The sequence below is a fragment of the Cryphonectria parasitica genome, assembly GCF_011745365.1.
Source record: "Cryphonectria parasitica EP155 unplaced genomic scaffold M406scaffold_1, whole genome shotgun sequence".
In the NCBI taxonomy this organism is placed as follows: Eukaryota; Fungi; Ascomycota; class Sordariomycetes; order Diaporthales; family Cryphonectriaceae; genus Cryphonectria; species Cryphonectria parasitica.
This window is the reverse complement of record NW_024468909.1, coordinates 1326168-1345270: the sequence shown is the minus strand read 5'-3', so window position 1 is coordinate 1345270 and position 19103 is coordinate 1326168. Positions and strand designations below refer to the sequence as shown.

Sequence of the window (19103 nt, the reverse complement as noted above, 5' to 3'; positions counted from 1 at the left end):
CTCATGTCCGGCTGGAGCTCTTTCGACGTTTAAATTTTCGTGTCATTCCATACTTCCATCCTTCCAAAAAAAAAAAAAAAAAAAAAAAAAAAAGGTTCCATGCCCACTCAACTTTCGACCCCAGCGACTCAGCAATCATGTCACAAGATCGGCAGCCTAACCTCCCGGATGAGGTGGTCTTTCCTGATCTGCAAATCACTGCGGATGGTCTCGAGGGTGTGGACTTCAACGCCATACCTGACCCCGATATCCCTCAGTGGTTAAAAGATGTTCTTGAGGCCAACACCCTCCTCGATGCTGGCCAGCCATTCACTCAGCCGTCACCACCCACAGACCAGCCACGAAGCAATGCTTCTGTAATAACAATTCGCCGTAGCTCCGGCGCTGGCTCAAACCAGTCCAGGCTTTCCATCACTGTCCAGGACAAGAATGGCAGAAAGAGTTCCAAGGAGATCATTTGGGACTCTGCCTGGGATGTTCTCCTCCAGGACTTCAATGCCGAGAGCGCAGCGAACCAGCAAGCCGCTGCCTTGCCGCTGCCGGCCCAAGGACCTGTCGCTCCTCTAGATGCCCTGCCACCTGCTACACTTCCGACTCCTAAGGACACTCCGCAGCTTCAAGGCATATCGACTCTGTCGGACCTTCTTGAACATCAGACACTCCCACCTGGCCTCAATGGTCTGGCATTACCATCCTGGTCTGATAACCTTAAGGAATTCCAGCCATACCTCACACCTGTTGCTGCTGCGCCGTCCTCACCACCTCTGCTGAACCTTCTTGAGCACCAGCCACTCCGGCAGCTTCCACAATCACATGCTCCTCCTGTTCCTGTGGACCCTATGCTTTATCAGACCCCGCCTGCGCCGGGCGCTCAGCAATATGGGACGCCAGCCGCTCCACAGGCCCTATCTTCTACTAACGCCTACATGGGATCAGGTGCACAGAATCTTCAGCGGCCCCGATCCCGAACGACGGCTTCACCGGCCAGGCAAGCCCCCCCGACGGCGAGAGCGAATGCTCCGCCCAAGGGCGCAGGCCCTCGCTCAGACAATTCTGGCCGCCCACCGCTACCATCAACTATCGCACCTTTTGTTAACCCGCATCACATTCCCCGGAACCACGGCCGCGTACCAGACAAGCGCGGGATGAAGGATACGACAATTGCAAATGATTTCTATTACTCCATCAGTCATCTTCCTGCGCTCACTTTGCCATACAGCGGAAAAGTAGTCAACTACAGCGGGGTCGAGTTTGAGCCGAATCTGCGATTCACGGCCAACGAGTTCCTGGAGTACCTTGAGTATGCGGCACAGCGGCCTGACAAGACCCGTCGTCCTATCCTGCGCATCCAGATCCAACCCTCCCAGGCCAACCATCGGTATATTCGAGGTGGCCAGAGCTTCAAGTGTCGTTTTCAAGGCTGCCCTGACAAACGCGGGACAATTCTGAAAGGCCAGGTGCGCATCTGCATCCAGGAGTTTGAGGATGAGAGCGGAGACTGGCTGAACCCTTACCACAATGCAGGTTACATGCACCTCTACTGCCTCGAGCAGCAGGTCAACCTAATTGAGCTCTTCCGCGACCCTCAAGTAGTTGTCGTCCCTGAAGATCGCAAGTTTGGCCACGAGCCTCCTGCTACCACGAATCCGAAGGCCAACAACCCGATGGCCCTGAACGACCTGGAGCAGGGTGTTATAGAGGCATGGGTTGAGGAGATCGGTTCTAGGTGGCATGCCTTCACGGCAACGTATCCGGACCCTGTGACGCGCCCGCCTTTCGTGCTCGACGACAAGGATCACTTGTTCCATCGTCTCACAGCGGCTCATCTCGAGAACCCCTCTACAAAGATTATTCAGCGAAAGAGGAAGCTCAAAGCTGGCGGTAAGTTGACCAACCATCTGGACCAGTTCGTGGGTGATGTCAGTAAGCAGGTCGAGACACATAAGCGGATGCGGGCCCAGCGAGAGCAAGGTCAGAACGCGCCGGCTGCTGTGCCTGAGCCTGATCCCGCGCCCGAGTCGCCCCGCAAGAGAATACGCACACATGGTCCCACACGTGCTCAGCCTTTGCAGGCCCAGCCGTCCGCGGCACAGCCTGCATATCCGTTAAACCTCCTTGACGGCTATGCTGATGACCATGCTATATACAAGGACAACTACGTGCCGCAGCAGCACAATCATGCGCTGCAGCGGGGCGACAACATGCCGGTAGGTTCCTACATAGACTATCCCTTGGGTCCTTTGGTTGAAGCTGAGCTTGCTGAACTGCCCATGCCGCCTCTCCCCCCCGTCGACCAATTTCTTGTTGCTGTAGACCCTAAGCTGGGGGATGATACACAGGTGAGCATCCCTCGCGCTGGCAGTCATCCCGGCAGGCGGGGCGCGGGCGCTTCACAAACGCAGGAGGCCGAGACCCCTAGACATCGGGCGGCGCAGGCTGGCGTTCGGAAGTCACCTAGGCGTCGGTCGCCGAGAATTCGGGCTGGTAAGATCTCAGACAACGGTTCCCAGACACGAAGAAGCTCTGCCAATGATGCTGGCCGGGGCCCTTCCAGACGAGCCTCAGCGGTGTCGGAGACGAGCGAGAACAGCCTAGATGCTCTCCTTCTTGACGCTCTTCGCCAGGATGGCGCCGCTGATTGAGTGACCTGCCGGTCAACTCGGGTCTTTCCCATACTCCATCTATGCCCATTGTTTATGTACCAGTGTACTCACGCCTTTCTCTCTCGTCTTTTTTACCAGAGAGAAAAGGGAAAAAAAGACAACCATCCTTTTGATGTCCCAAAAAGATAGAGCATTGTTTTAAAACTTCTTTGGTGCATGCGGCTGGCACGGTCTGGTAGGTAGCGAGTAGCCTTTATTTGTTGACGATACACCCTAAATGATACGATAATTCACACCCAAATCAGCTGGACATAAGCAAATAGCCTCAGTGAATCTTATCGTGCGCATGAAATGTGAGTAACACAATGATCAACCAATCAAGCAAGCCGCGTCTCGGCGGTGCCGACTGGAAGTTGGTCTTGTGATGCCAGTCCTCGAGATGTATGTAACCGGTACAGCCGATGAAGGGGGACGACTGGCAGTTTGTCCTGACCCAGCACGTGCGCAAATATGAAGTAAAGAATCTCATGACGTGATTTGATATTCGACTACGTGCGTACACGCGCGCAAACCAAGTAGGATTGTCACGTCCGATCAGGTACCTGTTAAAACCTCAGTGTCGTAACTTTATGCACGTCAGACGGGATCAATGCACGTCTTCTCCTCATTTGATTCATTTGCAGCTGATGGCGCGCGAGGGAGAGACAGACGTCACTGGAGCTTCAGCCAGGATGATCCCACCAGCCACCTGCTTGCAGTTCAGGGCCCCACCAAAATATTGGTCTGGATCCTGCCACCAACAGCCACCTTCCCCCCCCCCCCCTCCACATTTTGGTGCTGCATACGCACCGGGCAGGCCGAGGGGGCCAACCCTCCTTGGCCTTGCGGTTATTCATGCGCATGCGGCGTTCCAACAGGCTGTGGAACACTACTAGATCCAAGTACATGCGTACATAATACACTATAGTACATTGTAGCAAACTCTCCTCCCAGAATACAAACAAATCCTTTTCCATAGATTTTGGCTATTGCTGTTCTTGACTACAGCTAAGCAGGAAGGGACGAAGAAGAAAAGAGTCAAGATCAACAAGTGGATTAATGGAGGAGGGTCCTCCGACATGGGTCCAGGGCATTAAGGTTCATTGCCCCAGAGGCAGAAAAGGCACCTATTGCAGGTATCAATGAATTTATTTACATTTCCTCTGTCCCTCTCCTTCTTGGTGTCTCAACCACTATCCCCTCTAGAGCCTGATCCGCGCGGGGCTTCTATACACGGACATTTTGTTTCTTATTTCGACGATCAGTACCAACCCCTCCCCCCCACACCCTCTTAACGCTTCCGTGGTGGGTGGGTGTGTCAGTTCTAAAGGTTGAACGTCACCAGCCCGCATGCGGCACGCCCGTCTGACTTTGGACCCGAACCTCGGACCGCGCCTCTGTCTCGTGTGGGATTGGAAGAAGGGGAGAGGGTGTCCCCAGCTGGGTGCCATCATCAGCGACAACAAGTCGTATAAAGGAAAGACAAGGACTCGAGTCTTTTTTGTCCCTCTGCAGCTTTCTTGTCCGGTCGGCAGAGACTCGTTATTGTTTTCTTTGATCTCTGCCCCCGGATAAAGACACAACGCCACGTGCAAGCCAGGATCTCTCAAGCCCAGGGCCTTTTCTCTCTCTGCACCTCCCTCTCTCATTTTTATTTGCGACAAGCCATTAAAATTGCATCAAAGACAAACAACACCCACTCGACATCAGTCATGTGTTGCGGCAATGCCCCGAATAAACCAATCTTGTAACCCCTCTCCCCCCCCCCCACAAAACTTCCGAGACACTGAACTCGATTACTCAAACGCCCGCCAACATCATATAATTCAAGAGCGGCAGAATCAGCATTTCTGTGTGTTTTTGTAGACCAGAGCCTACGGATAAAAGATCACCTTGTCCTCGGAAGGGGAAGGCAGGGGGGAATGACCGTAAGGCTAGACGAAACCTCGATACACGACACTTGCTGAACGCTGCTGGCTGGTTATATGCGCGACATCATTCACCCCTCGCCCAGCCTTTTCACTCATCAGATACCTTCATGCGTCTCTACCTTCCTTTCTTCTATCTTACAAACAAGGGCCCTTGGTATTGCCGTCCTGCCGTGAGTCCGGCTCTCAATTCCTTTGTAACTTTGATGCTTGCGTGCTTTTTGTATCCTGACAAGGACAGAGGGAAGGAAAGAGCAGAGAGGTAAAGAAAGAACTCGAGGGAAGGGAGGGAATCCCTGGGGAGCATCTTGGGAAAGGAGGCTAGGCTCACAGGCGGCATTATCAGCGCTAGCATCATTCCCGGCCTTTGACTGGCGTGGGTTTTCCCCCCTTCCTTCTTTTCTTCTTTCGGGGTCTTGTACTTTTCTTTTTTTCAACTTTTTCTTTTCTGTAAGGTGTGTGTGTATGTGTGTATGTGTGTGCACATTGGTGGTTTGCTGTGTAATTGTGGCTTTGCACTTGATGTGTGGTTCCTGGATTTTCTCTAACAATCTTCAAGACGAGGAACTTGGCACCGCGCACATATCTTTGCCTCTCGTCATCCTCGCCCGCCCTAACTTGCCCTTCGCTTCCAAGATTTACAAGTATACCTTCCACTTTCAGATCCCATACTATCCATCCCCATCTCCCTCTCTCTGTCTCTGTTTTCCTCCTCCTCATCCACCCTTTTCGTCGCCTCCCTTTCCAATACCCAGTCAAAATCACGGTTGCGCATTGTCGCTGGACAACAAACAGCCCACACAAAACACACCCGAGGGGCTCAGCCTTAGCTTGGCAGATCGTCAGGTTACGTCCCTGAACAACCAATCCGCAGTATTACAGGGCAGAGTCGCGGCTGGTTGGGTCTCACAGAACCAGATCTCCTGCGTCTCGACGGGGTCGATAAGACAAGGCAGCAGCAGCCAAGTGGAGCACAACTCACACAGTACACTCCAACACTCCAACACACGCGAGCGCGCCCCCCCCCCCCAAGCAAGTCCTTCAGGCCCGTTAGTGGTTCCAGCCCTATAGACCCGGAAACCCGCCCGTTGCCCTCGAAAATCGACGGGCAAAACGACTCACCCACCCAGACACCCACACCCACACCCACACACCCTACTTTGGATCGCCCTCACGCGCATGCATGCGCCTCTCCATTGGCATCTATAAAGACGAGATCTACGGCCCTCACCCGCCACGGCGTGTCGTCGCTGCTGCTGCGAATCGAGGGACGCCCGTGGCGACGATGGCAGGCGAGGCGAGAGGAGGGCCGGTAATCGCCGACGACGGGTTGACAGGCTCGGTGCAGGCGCATGCGCATGCGCATGCACATGCACATACGCGTGCAGCACCCGTCGCTGCAACAGCTCCTGAAGCTGCGCTGCAGATCATTATACTGGTCAGTTACAATGTTCTTTCTTTCTTCAAGTGCCTCTGCTCTATATTTGTGTCCTTCCACCTGCAGTCTTGTCTATGTCAGACATTCCGATCCCCACTCCCCCCATTCCTCTTCTTTTTACTCTTTCCCTTCCTCTTTTCCTATTCCCAATGCGCGCCCAATTGCCTTCTACAATATCCTCCCTTCTGTCAACGCTCGAGCCGCATGAGAGAGCCTTCTTCTCTTCTTGGTCTGAATAAGGAGGTCGAGGAGCATACCAACTTGATTGGCTCTGTTTCGGCGCCTGTTTAAGCCAAAACCGCCAGCCCACGGGTAGATTCATCTTCTAGAAGCTTTCTTGGACCCGGACTTTTGACGCTTCACCCCCCCCCCCCCCAAAACTTTCCAATTCTTGTCCTATCATGTCAGGGTCAGGTTGGAGATTCCGGTCTCGGCTCCCTGCTTGATTAGTGTTCTTCAGAAACATTATCAATCACCATCTGTCATCTTTGAGGCTCAACCATGACCAGCCAATCGTTCGCGAAGTTTGGGCTGCTTTTCTCTCTGAGTTTCCAGCCGCCCACAGTAATGCCTCTGAGAGAGGGAAAGAGAGGTCCCCGGCTTCCGCCACCTAATCAAGTAATGGCTCCGCTCGCATCATGATGGGTCATTCTGAGGGAAACAAAGGCACGGTGCTCCTGTGGGCTTGCATGCTGGTTGCAGATACTTGGAAGACCTGCGCTCGGTGGACAAAGGCCAGGGCTACACAGACCCAGGAATCTGGGCGGGTGTGGATCACCATAGCTCTTCCTCTCTCTCTCTGCGTGTGTGTGTCTGTCTCTCTTTCAGAAGACCCTCCGTCCCGCCAAACGCCCCTGCCAGCAGCCCATGCGCAGGCCAAGCAGGCCCACACACTCTCTCTTTCCCCGAGATCCGTCACCAGATCGGAACTCCACAGTTTCAGCCTCATCCAATATGGTCAAGACGCCGACTGCTCACTTGAAGTGGAGTGATTGTAACGGTCAAAGTTGACTGGTCACTATACTATTCTTCAACGGTGCCAAACTAGTAGCACATTGGTTGCGCACGCACCGCACCGGTTCACACTGCTGACATGTCACACAACAGGGCTCGCAGGGAGGACCGCTGGAGTCCAACTGCACTGCTTTTCTCGTGCGGTCGCTAGCCTCGGGATGGAGAAAGGGCTCTTTGATGGCCGTCGACGCCGGCGTGCACTTAGGCGCCATCACCCGCATCCTCGAGGAGACACAACCACCGGATCTTGGCAAGACGGAGGAGTTTGCGCTGCCATTCGTGTTACAGACTGGTCCCTTTGCTGGGCTGAAGGTGCACTCTGCCTCGGCGAAAACAAACGCCGCGAGGATACAGGGCGACCTGGTGGACACATATCTCATCACACATCCTCATCTCGACCACATATCCGGATTCGTCATCAACACGGCAGGGCTAGCAGGCCCGCGGCGAAAGAAGCTCGCCGGCCTGCCTGCGACGATACAGGCCCTCAAGACGCACATATTCAACAACGTGATCTGGCCCAATCTGTCAGACGAAGACCACGGCGCCGGGCTCTTCACCTACCTGCGGCTGAACGAGGGCGGGTCGCCAGCCATGGGCAACCTTGACGGCTACCTCGAGTTTAACGAAGGCCTCGCGGTCAAGACGTGGAGCGTGAGCCATGGCCATCTCATAGAAAGGCAGCCCCACCGTGGCAGCGGTAGCAACACCCGCTATGGGAGCCTAGATGCATCGTCGGGACCTCTGGCCTTTGGCACAGGGATGCTCAGCCCCAGATCGATAGCACACCACACCTCCAGCCCGGGGCTCGCCAACTACTTTCAGCAGCACCAGCTGAGCCTCGCCCACGAGCGCGCCCAGTCCATCCTTCCAGGGTCTGGAGCCCCGTCGGGAGGACGTGGACCCGCCGGGTTGAGCCTGAGTGGCGGGCACAGTCCGACCGAGATACCGTGCGTGTACGACAGCAGCTCTTTCTTTATACGTGACGTGGAGACTGGCGCCGAGGTCCTCATTTTTGGCGACGTTGAGGCCGACAGCATATCGATGCACCCCCGGAACCTGCTCATCTGGCAGGAAGCTGCGCCTAAGATCGCGGCGGGCAAGCTGAAGGCCATCCTCATCGAGTGCAGCTACGACGACAGCCGGCCCACCGACAGGCTGTTCGGCCACCTGACGCCCTCCTTCTTGATCCAAGAGATGACGGCTCTTGCCGAGGAGGTGAGGGCCTTCAAGACCCGACAGGCCACGGAGCCCAAGGAGCCAGAGGACCTCCGGCGCGGGGGCAAGCGCAAACGTGACATGATGGACGACCTCACCATTGCGGGGCGTCGCAGGGCGACGAAGGTGGTGACGCGTGATTGGGGCAACATGAGCACCACGAGCGAGGAGCCGGTCAGCCCGAGAACCATCAAGGCCTCTTGGCTGAGCGGCCAGCCACCGCACGGGCGGATGGAGGCCAAGACCGCGTCCGAGTCGCCCCCGCCCTCATCGGCGCCCGCAGTGCAGCTCTCTGTCGGGAACCTGGCCAGACACCATACGACGACCTCGAGCCCAAGTCCCGGGACGACTTCAGCGTCGCAAGCACCCCTCCGCCCCGTTCTCGCGGCCCGAGATCACCCTGCGCAGCTGTCAGGCGTCAAAGTTGTCGTTATACATATGAAGGACACGCTGGACGATGATCCGCCCATAGGGGACACGATCCTCGAGGAGCTGAGGGAGCATGAGTCATTCATGGAGACACCGCTGGGGTGTGAGTGGGTGATCTCGGAGAGTGGGCAAAGCCTGCTGCTGTGATTGTCTCGTCTTCTTTTCAACAGCTAAGAAGAGGCGCACCTCATCTATGTGGCCTTGACATCTCGCTTGTTGGTGTCTTGGATCCTCAAAAAGCAAGGAGTATGTCGGTTTTTCTGGTTTCGGGGATGGAAAGCACTCTTCTATTTGTTCCTGCTGTCTTGATATGTGCAAAGGGCTGCGGGTTATGTGTCAAATCACCTGGGAGTGGTTTGTACAGGCAGAAGGGGAGCAATACTGTACTGTACTTATGTAACTGTAAGAGCCTCGAGGTGTGTTCTAAAGTGTAAAGGATATATAGAGATACCATGGGGGAATTGCAACGAAAATAATTCTTAAAAAAAAAAATTTAATTCAGATGCGCATTGTTTAGCATTTGACATTGGTGAGGATGGGCATTCTTATCACAATGTACTACGGTATATAGTCTATCTGGTGGGGGCAATGGTACAGTACGTACTATGTACAGTTGGCCACAGCAGGTGGGGGCAACGGCGGGGTGATTAGTACCTAGTACTGCGCTATTCAGATGGTGGTGAGGGGTCGGGCCACCAATCTACTAATCATCGACAGGGGGAAAAGAGTGCATGACCTCACTGGAAACAATTTACGGATTGAGCTTCCCGATAGAGGGGTTTTGTATTTCAAATGCCCTCTCTGGCCCTCTCCAACAAGTAAATTCTCTTAGTCAAGACATCTCCCCTTTCCCCCTCTTTTCTCTCTAGATATATGACCACCACAACATCCAATCCTTGATGCTTCCACAGAAATACTTGCCGAGACCCTTCAACCTCCTAGCAAGACTTCCCCTCCCCTCCTGTCGAACCTCCTCCTCCTTCAATCCCACCTCTGCCTTGACCTCTCGACCCTTCCACACGACGACCGCCGCCCTCAAGATGAAAGAATCCGAGATCAAGCGCAACCCGCACCCCGATTTCAAGGCCGTCGAAGCCTCTCGCCCACCCTGGGACCGCGACGCCACCTTCAAGTACACCCAGACGCCGGCCCCCTCGTGGTCTTTTGGCAGCGGCGCCAACGACCTCGCGCCCGCCGCAGAAGGGCCCGGGGCCAAGACGGCCAAACACATCACAATCGACCCGTACGCCGAGGGCCGCGCGCCTGTGCACAACTACAAGCTCCTGATCAGCGCCGTAGTCCCCCGCCCCATCGCCTTCGTGTCGACCGTCTCGGCAGACGGCAACACCACCAACCTGGCGCCCTTCTCGTACTTCCAAGTCATCAACCACGACCCGCCGCTGTTCATCATCGGGTTCGCCAGCTCGCTGGAACGCGCCGCGCAGGCCAAGCACACCCTGCACAACCTCAACGCCACGGGCGAGTGCACGATCAACATCATCTCGGAGCACTACGTCGAGGCGGCCAACAGCACGAGCGTGGATGCGCCATATGGGGCCAGCGAGTGGGCTGTGAGTGGGCTGACGCCCGGGTACGACTGCGAGACGGTGAAGCCTGCGCGGGTGAAGGAGGCCATCTTTAGCATCGAGGCCAAGCTGGAGAGCGTGCGAGAGTTTGCGAGCCGGAGCCGGCCGGGGGAGATGAGCGGCACGATGGCTGTCTTGGAGGGCACGCGGTTCTGGGTGCGGGAGGATGCTATCAATGAGGAGAGGAATATCATTGACCCTGCGGTATGTCGATTACATGAACTGCCTTTCTTTGTTTGGGCAAAGACGTGAAATGAACAAATTATTTATATGGCTGGCTGACGACGTGCTAAATCATCTATCTTGACAGGTCCTCCGGCCGGTGAGCAGATTGGGCGGCATTACCTACGGCCGCACCGTCGAGGGCATCGAGCTACTCCGTCCGGTCTTTGAGAAGGACGTGGGTGGGACGGAAGCCTATAAGAAGTTGGAGGCTGAGAGTGTCGGTAAGAAGAGCGAGAGCGTGAAAGCTGCGGATGGGAAGATATGAGCTAGCCACATGCATCCGGCGATTTAAAGCATACAGCGTAGAGTGAAGGGCTACAGAGGGGGATAGACACACGACAAGACTTGTTTTAGATGCTATTCTTTTCAGCTCCTTTTTGTATAGATTTAATGTGTACAAAATCTACTTAGTGGAGCGAGACCTGATAATCATTCAAACGAGCTGTGAAGAGCTTCATTGTTTGCCTTCCCTACTAATTTCCCCTCTAGTCCCTGCACCGCTTGTCTCTCTCTTCTCTTTCTTTCCCTCTCTCTCTTGTCCGCCAAAACTCTAAATAGGACCAATCAATGTAAGTGTCGCAGATAAATTCCTGTTTTGGAAGTTTTCTCGTAAGAACCTTGTCTCAAGACTTGTTTCTCACATGCAGAGCTAGGCACATCAGCAACTTGATAGGCAATGAAGGGCTGCGCAAGAAACGGCCGTGTGGCTGATGGTCGTGTGCATGCGATGCATGTGACTGTCACTAGAATGGTCGAGCCTGGAATGGGTTGTGGTGCTAAATAGATTGTTGATATCGTGTTCACATAATCGGGTGCTTATATCTCATTGTGGGAGGGTGGAGGGATATGTATGTACAAGAGACCACTGATAGATACGTCAGCGGGACCGCACGCCGCTGAGCATGTGCCGGGGAGTCTTACAATGATGCCCTCTATTTACTTGATTTGTAGAGAGAATAGAGGGCCAGAAAGCTTACAATAGAGCCTCTTCTATCTTATCTTCTCTCCAAGGATTATTTCACCTCTCAAGGTATTCCTTGGCTGTCTTTCTTCAGGTAGGAGAGTTGGGGAGCGCAGAGTTTAAATAAGAAATTCTTCTGTCTTATCTTTCCCCCCCAGGAACCATTCTGCTTCTCCTAACGGGAAACCTTAGTATTTATGTGGGGGGTTGGCTGTCCTGCGCGCACAGATAGAGGTGGATCCATGTACAGATACAGTATGTTTGGTACGGGATATACTCGAGATGCCGATCTACTGAACAAGTCTTGAATCCTGTAATTTGTTCCTGAACGTAGAGGGCGTTGAGAAAAAACTGAAAATGTATTTCTCTCCTGTTCACCTTGTTACCCAAAGTCGTGTACCACCCTCTTGAGATTTTAAACTATGCCGGTCTGAAATTTTTCAGAGCTCTGACGGTATGTACTAGTTATGGTACTATGGTACCACTACCTAACGGCAATCCTTCCGCCCTCGCCAAAATGCGAGCTGCAGCCACGCTAGATAGCTGTATGATGATCATCCGGTCCGGAGAGGAGGGAGGGGGTCACTGCGTCGCTCTTGATAAGCTGCCATAACTCAGACGACGTCGGCGGCTTATCTTCGGTATAGGGTATCCGGATATAAAGGCGACGATCAGGAAGCTTCGCTACGGACGGTCGGTTGGGCTCTCCTCTTCTACTCGAAGCAGGTTCGACAACCTTTCTCTCAATAAATGCCTGATACGACCGTGTGGCTGACGTGCACATCGAGAAGTGCAGTCAACAAAAGAAGCTCTCTGGTATCCAACAGGTAGCATTAAAAATATTAGGAAGAGAGAAAAAAAAAAAAAAAGCCGTCATGCCGTTAGCACCAGACCTCGGGGTCCACAGCCTGGGCGACATTGACGAGTCCCAGGTCCCGGGCACCATCCAGCTGGTCGACCTCGACGAACACCTCGCGACCCGCCATGCCAAGGGACACAAGGATATCATCCTCGTGCCTACCCCGTCGAGCGACCCTGATGACCCTCTGAACTGGTCGCCCGGCAGAAAACGCCTTGCCCTTGCAAGTGTCCTGGCGTGAGTCTCTCCTTGAGCCGACATACCAAAGTCTTTTGTATTTACTACATACTGGAAGGACTGAAGCTCATTGGTGGCCAGGTATACTTGGTTCAACGGCATGGCCCTGTCTGTGGTATACTCTGTGGAGACTTCACTGTCTGTTGCTCTTGATGTTAGCGGTAAGGTTCTTCATCCCGAATGGTTCGATCAGTGGGGTTGGTTCATTTAAAATTGACATTAACGTAGTGTCGAACCTCAACGCCGGCACTGGCTATTTCTTCCTCTTGTGTGGGTGGGGTCTTCTATTCTGGCAGCCTTTTGCATTGCAGTACGGAAAGCGCATAACATACCTTGTGTCACTTGTTGCTCTCTGCGTAAGTAGTTACGGAAGGCCACACGGTCATCTTGATTCTCTTATCCTCGTTCTTGCGCTCACCTCTGTACAGGCTATCAGTGTCTGGAGCCCTTATGCCAAGGGCGAGGGCCAGTGGATTGCAAGAAACATTGTCATTGGCTTCTTCGCCGCGCCGATTGAGGCATTGCCCGAGACGACCATAACGGATCTATACTTTGCACACGAAAGGGGGACTTATATGGGTTGGTATGCGTGGTTCCTCGCCTCGTCCAACTTCTTTGCGCCGGTATGTAAAGCCTTAGGACTGGAAGAATGTTCTCGACTTGCAAAAGACACCTTTTGAGCAGCTTGTTAAATATCAAACACAGGTTATCACGGGATTTATCAATGATGGTATTGGTTACAAATGGTGCTTCTTCATACAGGCGATCTTTTGGTATGTTTCCTTTTTCCTAGTTATATACTACAAAGATGAAAAACAAAAAAGAGAAAAAGGGGAAATTGGCTTATACAATGCTGACGCAAGACTCTTCTCAGTGGCGTCGTGTCAATATTCTTATTCTTCTGTTTAGAGGAGACAAACTACGACAGGAAGACGGTGGGTGTAGTTGAAGACAGCCAGTGGCCGTCGCAACCTGAAGCTGAAGCTGTGGACGAAACCAGCGATGCGAAAGCAGTCCCAGAGAAGACTGCCACGAACCCTGCCACAAACACCTCGCCAACCCCCGTCGAGGGTACGAGCACCCCATACAAGCGCAAGACGTACGTGGAAAAACTCGCCTTGTGGGACAAGCCACGCCCCTTCGTCATGCACTGGCGAGCCTGGCAGATCCTCAAGCTCCTATCCTGGCCGGTCATCTTCTATGCCGGGTTCTCGTACGGAACATATCTGGTTTGGTTCAACATCCTCAATGCCACGGCATCGATCATCCTCGGCGGGGCACCTTACAATTTTTCGGCGGCAATCGTCGGCCTGTCCTACCTCTCGTGTATCATCGGCGTTACTATTGCCTCCATTTTCACAGGCGTGTTCTCAGACTGGTTCGTGATCCGCATGGCAAGACGCAACAAGGGCGTCTTTGAGCCAGAGCAACGTCTGTGGCTGTTCGCCGCCGCCACTATTATCCTCCCCGCAGGCTCTATCCTCTGGGGTGTCGGCGCCGCACATGGCGTGCACTGGTTCGGCCTGCTCTTCGCCATGTTCCTGATCTCTCTGTGCAACGCGTGCGGTGTGACGCTTTCGCTGGCTTACCTGGTGGACTCGTACCGAGAAATCGCAGGCGACGCGCTGGCTTCCTGTATCATCGTTCGCAACACCATGAGCTTTGCGATTGGCTATGGGATCACCCCATGGCTCGACACGCTGGGTTATCAGAACTGCTTCATCAGCGTGGCCTTTGTGGGACTGGCGGTGTGTTCGGTGTTCTTGGTCATGATCAGGTTCGGGAAGAAGTTCAGGGAGGCGTCGAGAGTGAAATACTGGAACGAGGTCAGGTTGAGGATGGAGAAGGGGCTGGTGCATTGAGTTATGCATATCCCTCTCATTGATGGGCGCCAGGGATTCATAACGATTTAATCCTGATGGCGCAAGAAGTAACTTCTCCCAGCTGTAGGGACAATTTTGGTTTATCAATTTCAACATAGACTATTAATTACGACGCTTTGCCAGTGATTATGTCTACCAGCCTTAATTTCATGAGAACCTAGCCACCCTGTCGCAGTCTATTTCATTATACACAGAAACTCCTGATGCCATGCCATTTGACAACCATGGTTCATTGTAATTATTAGTCACGAGTTCTCCAAAGTCCTGGCTGTAGCAACTCGGCACAATACAGGAGACTTGAAACGAAATCACTACTTTTGTTTTCCCCTCCTATTGCCGTGACCTACTTGTATGAACACTTACCTTCATATACTGACGAGACCGGGCGAACATCACTTGTGAGTCTAGCGTCTCCACCCATGGTGATTATTGCAACGCTACGGAGTAGCCATTTGGACTTACTTGTTCCGGGGATTTTTGCTGCGCGGAATATCGACTCTAGTGAACGCCATCCAGCCCACCACCCACTTGGACTTGATCTTCCCGCCTCGGCAATGCTTGTTTTGACTATGTCCAGCCCATGCCGCCCTTCAAGGGTTGGAAAGAATGGCGAATGGTCTAGATCATAACCTTCTCCTCCGAGCTTAAAGTCTGTATGAACCTTGGTGCCATCTACTGATGAATGAACGATGAATGAACGACGAATGATTCTATGTCCCAATATTTCTATACTGCAAGTCTGATATCTTGAGCCTTATCACTGCATACCATCCACTTCGCTTTTGTGCTCTCGGGTCTCATACCTTCTATTGGTACTTCGTGGCAACTGACTCGGGTTTTTTTTCACCAAACAAAGCGTCACTCAGCATTGTGACCGACCGAAGTCCTGCCTCCCGCGATCTACTTGATACTAAGTCACTAGGCCCCACTCCTGGTATTCGCCATGAAGAAATGCTAGTATATTGTCCTGATCCTAGTCAAAGAAATCGCAGCAAGTTGAGCCTCATGTAGTGTTGTTACCCCTGAGCCTACGCCGGCGCCTAAATCGAGAAACGTTGTCCGGGGCTCCGCCTCTTAAACCCCTTTAGCCTCTGTAGCTCGTTTATGTGGCACGTGTGGCTGTTATGCAGATCTGACAGAAGTGCTATTGTGGGACAGACCGGGCTGCCCCTGGCCTGTTGCCGCGGATTGATTGCAAGATAGGGGAGGTTCCCGTTGTTTTGTGTGAACAGGAGGAGAATCCATCGCTGCTCCTCCCAACGCGCGGCCACAAAAATACATGGAAACATGAGGAATAAACACAGCCTCGGTTCAGCCATGACCACTACGTGGAAACGGGACGAAACATTCTAAAAGTACGCGTCACTACCAAGGCTCTTGGCGGCTTTATGCTGCGTATATTGTTTCCTTGTATACGCCGTCACGTTTGGTATAAAAATGTTTTTGCATTAAAGCCTTGATGACTCTCAAAGTACAGGGGAAAACCCTGAGAAACGAATGGATTGTGATTCGTTATCCACCAGCCACATTTGCGAGCGTGGCAAAGGACTTTGTCAAAGAAAATATTGAAGTTAGTCTAAGCACCTTCTTGAAGACAAGGGAGGAAGGGCAATATATTTTCTCTGACCTGATTGGACTGACGCTGAGGCACCCTTGCACTTGGAATGAGGCGCCATGAACCATATCCACATGGCCTGGAATACCTACTTGTGGGGGTTGGGTGTGACTAGCGCTCGCATCCACCACCATGTGAGCACTTATGAAGAAGCATCTTCACTTTGGCACTCTCGAAAAAAGTATATATATAATCAGTCCTTAATGCTTAATTTTCCTTCTTGCACAATGCTTTGCTACAGTACAATTCCCTACTCTCCATTTTAGACTTCCTTTCTTACTTGCCTATTTACGTTATACCCATTTTTTTTTTCTTCCCTTCCACATCCCGTCTTCCTTCTTCTACCAAATCACAATAATAGACATGAAGACCATTTCTATCCTGCTGTTCGCCGAGGCTGTCCTGGGAGCTCGCCTCACCCAACACCGTCGCCAGAACCACGCAAAGCGCGCTCTCTCCCGCACATCTGGACCAAGGAGAGTGGACGGCCTTACCAACACGACGAACACCGCGTACTCGGACAACTGGGCTGGAGCCGTCATCACCACCACAGATGTCTCTGAAGTCACGGCTATCATCACAGTGCCCAGCGTCTCGGCCCCTTCCGGCAGCAGCAGTTCAGAGTATTGGTATGTTCTCGATATTCCCTTTGGAACTAGGGATTAAGGATTATGGTCTTCTGACAGCGAAACAGCGCATCTGCTTGGGTGGGCATCGACGGCAATTCCTGTGAGACTGCCATTCTCCAGACTGGAGTCGATTTCTGTTACGAGCACGGTAGCCCGTCATATGATGCCTGGTATGAGTGGTATCCTGGTGAGTCAAGACTGAACACCTCCTCAAATTTACCGCCAAGTTGTCGTCGACCTATGCTGACTGGCCTCAGACTACTCTTACGACTTTGACTTAACCGTGTCCGAGGGCGATGTTCTCAAGTTGAGCGTCACTGCAACCTCGGACACATCTGGCACTGCGGTCATCGAGAACCAGACCACCGGAAAGTCTGTTACCAAGACTTTCAGCGGCAATGTGCAGGGAGACCTTTGCAGGACTGACGCCGAGTGGATCGTTGAAGATGTAAGCGCGACTTCAAAGTATCTAAAACCGAAGAATGAGATAAATTCATGCTAACGCTCCCGGTCAGTTCGAAGAGGGCAGCTCTCTGGTGGCCTTTGCTGATTTCGGCACTGTTGCCTTCTCCAGCGCGACCGCTACAGCAGGCGGCGGCACACTCAGCCCAGACTCCGGCTCTACCATTGATATCAGGCAAAACAACCAGGTTCTCACCTCGTGCTCCACCTCCAATGACGCGGTGACCTGCACGTACGAGTAGGGACAGGGACACGGACTGCGGTTGCCTGTGACTGCGAGATAGTTGTGGTTATACGGCAGACGTAGTTGGGTGAAACTGCGTTCTAGGTACATATTCACCTTTGGGAAGTTTGTGCTGTATATATATAATAAAAACTTCTTCCCTACATGTTGGGCCTCTTGTATGTTCATACCTGACTGTGAGGACTGGACGTGTGAGTTTGTGTACATGAATCAAGTTCACCGTTGGACAACATCTTGATGCTCATTAGGCCCAGCCTTCACGAACCAACTTTATGTTAGCAGTGGCTTGAGTAGCCACTATACGCCATGTCCACCGCTCCCTCCCTCGTTATTTCCCATAGGACGATTTTTGAGCCTTTGAGTGGCATCTGCGCTGAACATATAGGCAATCTGGTACACCTGCTTGTATCGTTGAAAGTCTACTGGATCCGTCGTTGAGCTGCTGATATCGAAGGATTCCACCTGGCGTGACGCATTTGTTGATAGCATGTAATAGGCCTGGGTGTCCGGGATGTCCTTGGCAAAAATGGCCATCGCCAGCAGCGCTTGAATTGAAAGCAGGCTCGGCTGTTGGAGGATGAGCTCCTGAATGACCGAGATTGCATTCCGATAGAAAGCATTGGCCACTACAGACAGCTCAGCCTCGGCGCCTGGAGCTATCTTGGAACGCAGAGCTGTTGCAAGAACGGCATTGACGAGCCCCCATCGGGCTGGCTGTCCGGCTGGGCCGGCTGCGCTGGCGGCATACTGCGCATCCAGGAGTGCCAAGAAGCTGGGCATGGCTAAGAGCTGGTACTCGGCCATGATTTCGTCAAAGGAGTGGTGAATTAGTCGATTTGATATATTGTAGGGTATGAGCGCTGTGAAATTGCCATGGATTTTGGCGTCGTCGATGTTTGTGTTGACTCGCTTCATGTTTTCCTCAAATGGGCCTGAGTGCAGAAAGTCGGGGAATATTGTTGCGCGGCTGGCCAAGGTGCTTCGACTTTGAAAGGAGCTCACAGAAGAAGTGTATTGTGGCGCATCCGAGCTATCCACACAGGCTATCTCTCGTGGGTGTGGATTAATAGCTTCTACTGATGATGACCTTGAGTCGGAGGGCTGAGGTATTATTGGGTTGTATTGGCTGCTGTTGTGGTCAATACCGAGTGATTCTCCGGTCAAGGAGTGTTCTCGTCCCTCGATGGCACTTTTACTAAAGCCCATGTCAGATGCTTTTCAATGGACCATGTCCTCAAGGGAGGACTAATGTAAATACATCTTACCTTTTCGCAGGCCCTCTGTAGTTCCGGACAACGGCGTAGATACACTCTGTAGACCGTGTGACACAGTGGCCACACTTTGGCTTACCGCCGTCGCAACGTATTTTACGGGCTTTACAACGAGAGCATGCCTGTGCGATGGAGATCAGATTCTGGAGATTCTATGCAATCCAACCGCTGAACTCACGATAAGGATCCTTCGGGGCCCTGCAGGCAACGCCTGTGTCGTCTTAGCTGCATCCATACTGCTCGAGGAATTGTTTATCATGAGAGATATTTTGCATCCGCTAGGTATCTAGCACAAAATACGAAAAAAAGAAGCGGAAGTAAAGAAGGCGGCTTCTAATACTTGGTCGTGCTGTGCCACTTGCATGCTGACTCATTGTGCGGAAGCAAAAGTTGCGATCCGTCGGTGCATGTCAGCTTGATTTGCATCCGCTGTGAGATGCATCAGGAACCTCTATTGGCCAG

At 52.8% G+C, this 19103-nt stretch overlaps 7 protein-coding genes across 7 annotated transcripts; 5 read left to right on the top strand and 2 right to left on the bottom strand.

Annotated features, from left to right (window-relative positions):
* Positions 1-137: 137 nt before the first annotated feature.
* On the top strand, positions 138-2642 carry M406DRAFT_66265 (uncharacterized protein; the record flags this gene model as incomplete). Its single annotated transcript, XM_040924986.1, has 2 exons — positions 138-2207; positions 2340-2642. The coding sequence occupies 2 exons, from the start codon at positions 138-140 to the stop codon at positions 2640-2642; spliced, it is 2373 nt and encodes a 790-aa protein (XP_040780764.1).
* Positions 2643-5069: 2427 nt separating this feature from the next.
* On the bottom strand, positions 5070-5737 carry M406DRAFT_100586 (uncharacterized protein; the record flags this gene model as incomplete). The annotated part of the gene is made up of 1 exon (XM_040914912.1): positions 5070-5737. A coding segment is annotated over one exon (320 nt), but the record flags the coding sequence as incomplete, so codon positions are not given.
* Positions 5738-5969: 232 nt separating this feature from the next.
* On the top strand, positions 5970-8816 carry M406DRAFT_237847 (uncharacterized protein; the record flags this gene model as incomplete). The annotated part of the gene is made up of 2 exons (XM_040916068.1): positions 5970-6008; positions 7116-8816. Coding segments are annotated over 2 exons (1740 nt in total), but the record flags the coding sequence as incomplete, so codon positions are not given.
* An 893-nt stretch (positions 8817-9709) lies between these two features.
* M406DRAFT_335603 (uncharacterized protein) lies at positions 9710-10891 on the top strand (the record flags this gene model as incomplete). Its single annotated transcript, XM_040921063.1, has 3 exons — positions 9710-10459; positions 10566-10701; positions 10866-10891. The coding sequence occupies 3 exons, from the start codon at positions 9710-9712 to the stop codon at positions 10889-10891; spliced, it is 912 nt and encodes a 303-aa protein (XP_040780761.1).
* Positions 10892-12316: 1425 nt separating this feature from the next.
* Positions 12317-14545, top strand: M406DRAFT_343857 (putative MFS transporter; the record flags this gene model as incomplete). The annotated part of the gene is made up of 6 exons (XM_040921925.1): positions 12317-12537; positions 12619-12698; positions 12766-12893; positions 12966-13160; positions 13243-13310; positions 13412-14545. The coding sequence occupies 6 exons, from the start codon at positions 12317-12319 to the stop codon at positions 14397-14399; spliced, it is 1680 nt and encodes a 559-aa protein (XP_040780760.1). The 3' UTR covers positions 14400-14545.
* Positions 14546-16392: 1847 nt separating this feature from the next.
* M406DRAFT_35581 (uncharacterized protein) lies at positions 16393-17368 on the top strand (the record flags this gene model as incomplete). Its single annotated transcript, XM_040923264.1, has 4 exons — positions 16393-16664; positions 16730-16851; positions 16922-17112; positions 17180-17368. Coding segments are annotated over 4 exons (774 nt in total), but the record flags the coding sequence as incomplete, so codon positions are not given.
* Positions 17369-17667: 299 nt separating this feature from the next.
* M406DRAFT_325280 (uncharacterized protein) lies at positions 17668-18174 on the bottom strand (the record flags this gene model as incomplete). The annotated part of the gene is made up of 1 exon (XM_040919967.1): positions 17668-18174. The coding sequence occupies one exon, from the start codon at positions 18172-18174 to the stop codon at positions 17668-17670; it is 507 nt and encodes a 168-aa protein (XP_040780758.1).
* Between the last annotated feature and the right edge of the window lie 929 nt (positions 18175-19103).